Here is a 3,457-nt window from a genome sequence, read left to right as displayed (position 1 = left end):
CCAGGACACAGCAGGGGAGTGGGGAGAAGGGCCATCCTCTAAGGGAACCAGGTCCCCTCAGTCTTGCTATTCAGAGTGTGCTCCCCGGGCCAGGACGGTCAGCATCACCTGGGAGCTTAGTAGAGGCAGACTCTGGGGTCCACTCCACACCCGCTGAGTCAGACTCTGCATTTTCACAGGATCTGCAGACCCTCCGTGGGCACAGGATGGGCAGAGGCGGCCCCACCCCCACATCATGGGGTCTCAGCCTGGCTGGGCATCTGCTGAAGCAGCATTTCTAGGTGTCCCCTGGGCATTCACAGTCTTGATACAGTTCCACAGGTGATTCCAGCGCACAGTAGGGGTGACATCCCGGTGACAGGAGTTCCTGAGGCAGCCCCCAGGCTCCTGCTCCAAAGCGGAAAGCCACAAGGAGAGGAAAGAGGGCTGTGGGGGCGCTGTCCCTGCACCTTGACCCTGAGCTCTGTGGGTCTCCAGACTCCAACGGGACAGGCTTGTGCTTGTCCCAACAAGGGCATGTGCGTGCTCTCCCATATGCTGGGAAATCACAGCTGAAGAAGGATAGGCCTCAGCCCTTGTCAGGGAACCCAAATGTAGACAGAAATGAAAGGGATAGGGGCCCAGAAAGTCAGGAGGGAGGGGAGGAAGATGGAAGGGAGGAAGGGCAGGGACCTGACAGAGACCCCACCCCCATCCCACATGCCTCCCCCCAGTGCTCCTCTGCTCAGGGGCCCCTCAGAGCCCAGGGAGGAAGGGCGGCCAAGCGGACAAGTGTGGACAGCAGTGCTCGTCCTGAGTTTTTCTAGAGCAGAAGCTCTTCTCACAGAGGGAGGGACAGAGAGGGCAGCATGCACCATGGAGCCCCCTTCATCCCCTCCCCGAGGAGGACGGGTCCCTGGCAGGGGAGGAGAGAGGGCTGTGAGGGCGCTGTCCCTGTACCTTGACCCTGAGCTCTGTGGGTCTCCAGACATCAACGCGACAGGCTTGTGCTTGTCCCAACAAGGGGGTGTGCATACTCTTGCATATAGTGGGAAATCACAGCTGAAGAGGGAGAGGCCTCAGCCCTTGTCAGGGAATCGAAATGTAGACAGAAGTGAAAGGGGAAGAAGGGGACAAGGAAGTGGGGAAGGAGGTAAGGGGTGGAGGAGGGAGGGGAGGGGAAAAGAGGGGCCCTGGCAGATACCCCGCCCCACACTCCTGCCTCAGAGGCCACTTAAGACAGAGCCAACATTGGGACAACTGCTCTTCCTGAGCATTTCTGGAGCAGAAGCTCTTCTCACAGAGGGAGGGACAGAGCGGGCAGCAGGCACCATGGAGCCCCCTTCAGGCCCTCCACGAGGAGGACAGGTCCCCTGGCAGGACCTCCTGCTGGCAGGTGAAAGGGACAGTTCCCTGGGAGGAAGCGGCAGGGTGGGAGAGAAAGGCTGGCTGGGGTCTCCAGGGAGGACAGGGCTCTGAGAGGGGACAAGGGAGCAGGGCAGGACTGGGGGAGCCGCTCAGCGACAGGACTGTCTCAGGATCTGGAAGTGGTGAGCCAAGGGCTGTTTCCAAGTTACTCATCACTGGGCACTGAATTTGGAAAACGGACGATAACAACAACCAGGGACCCTAATCATTGCTCCTTCCCACCAACCTGAGATCTTGACAAGCGCCAGACTCGGAGGGCCCTGGGGACACATTCATTCAGCCCCGGTATTTGCCGCCTGCCCCACCACTGGGGTACAGCACAGATCAGAGAAGTCTCTGCCCTCCCCGAGCTCACTTCGGTGGGGACGAAGACAGACACCCAGAGACGTCTAGAATGTGAGGTCAGGTACTGACAAGCCTCATGACGGGAACAGAACAGGGAAGGTCAGGATGTGGAGACAGAGGGTCAGCAGAGGAGGCGGTCAGGGCAGGCCTCTCCCGAGGAGCCCCTGAGCGTGAGCAGGTATCTGAGGGCAGTGAGGGAGTGAGCGACACACATGGGAGGAAGTTGTTCCAAACAGAGGAAGTAAGTTCAGAGGTGAAGCGGTGCGGTCATGCCGCTGACCTTGACCAGCAGACACACACACAGACACACAGATACCGGTGCACACTCACGCACACACCCCGAGGCTGGGGGATGAGGACCTGCTCCGTCTGCAGGGCCCCAGCTTTCCCTCCGACTCCTAGGTCCAGACCCTGATCCTTCTGCTCCCTTCCCTCCTAGTCTCGCTCTTAACCCTCTGGAACCCGCCCACCACTGCCCATGTCACTGTGGAGTCCGTGCCGCCCAGTGCTGCCGAAGGGAAGGACGTCCTTCTGCGAGTCCACAATCTGCCTAGGGATACTGGACGCTTCAACTGGTTCAAAGGGGCCACAGCAAAGGAGAACCGTCGTATTGTATCATATACAGTAGATGCACAAAAAACTACTCCAGGACCTGCACACAGCGGCAGAGAGACAGTGTACCCCAATGGATCCCTGCTGTTCCAGAACATCACCCTGAATGACACAGGAGTCTACACCCTACAATTCTTAAATAGAACTTATGACACGGCACAAGTAACTGGACAGCTCCATGTATTCCGTGAGTAATTCCCTCTCACCTCTGGTGCTGGGTGGGGTGAATTCCTGCTTCACACAGGATGACAGGCCGGGACTGGGCCTCCTTCCCCCTCTGCATTATGTTCTGTGTGGGGGGAGGGTTCCAGCGTTCAGTGCAGGACACACAGTGGAGACTAACTTCCTAAGATTGGAATTCCTTTCCTGGAATCCGGACTCTGGGATCATCCGAGAAAGACTCTGCAGGGTCAGTCAGGGTCAAGCTTGGGGGTCCCCGATATCCTCAGCAGAGCTCAGCCCAGACCACTGTCTCAGGGCTCCTGACTCTAGCGACCCTGGGGCATCTGTGCCAAGATGGGGTTGGGGCTCCTGGACAGAGCTGACTGGGAACAACCATTTCTGGCTGCCTGAGCTGGTCACCAGCCAGGGTTCAGTCTCAAGAGCCACATCGGGGGAGGGGCCAGGCTTGTCCCTCACCTGAGGCTCAGCATGGACAGCACAGACCTAAAAAGCCCCCAGTCCATTAGCCAACTGCTCTGGGGGACTTGGGGGACACCAGAGGAAGGGCAGAACCACCAGGGAGGAACAGAGCAGAGAGAAGCTCTAGGCCACCCCTCCTCCACCAAGAATCAAGCCCAGGGCCTTCTCTTGTGGAGCAAAGTAGTAACACCTGCCGTTTGATTGGCCAGACGCTATAGCCCAAATTTGGCTCAGGTATTTGGGGTTGTTTAAAGGATAATTCACAGGCCTAGCAAGTAGAGGTCATTTATCATTGTTCCTGGTGCATTAAGGGGAAACCAAGGCACAGGGAGACACAGTCACTGAATCAGGGTCACACAGACTGAGGAGTGGCAGATGGGAGTGACCCAGGTTCTGTGTGCAGACACAGCCCCGTCCTCTCCTCCATCAGAGGGAGGGATGCTGGTGTGGG

The 3,457-nt window shown here is 58.1% G+C and overlaps 1 protein-coding gene across 1 annotated transcript; it reads left to right on the top strand.

Annotated features, from left to right (window-relative positions):
* Positions 1–1,161: 1,161 nt before the first annotated feature.
* On the top strand, positions 1,162–2,657 carry LOC116863833 (carcinoembryonic antigen-related cell adhesion molecule 4-like). Its single transcript, XM_032851160.1, has 2 exons — positions 1,162–1,375; positions 2,192–2,657. Exons 1-2 carry the CDS (start codon positions 1,312–1,314, stop codon positions 2,557–2,559), a joined length of 432 nt encoding a protein of 143 aa, XP_032707051.1. The 5' UTR covers positions 1,162–1,311; the 3' UTR covers positions 2,560–2,657.
* Positions 2,658–3,457: the final 800 nt, after the last annotated feature.

The sequence above is a fragment of the Lontra canadensis genome, unplaced genomic scaffold (assembly GCF_010015895.1).
Source record: "Lontra canadensis isolate GAN:19392208 unplaced genomic scaffold, GSC_riverotter_1.0 scaffold3560, whole genome shotgun sequence".
Classification (NCBI taxonomy): Eukaryota; Metazoa; Chordata; class Mammalia; order Carnivora; family Mustelidae; genus Lontra; species Lontra canadensis.
The sequence above is the reverse complement of the archived record's forward strand: the minus strand, read 5'-3'. Positions and strand labels throughout refer to the sequence as shown.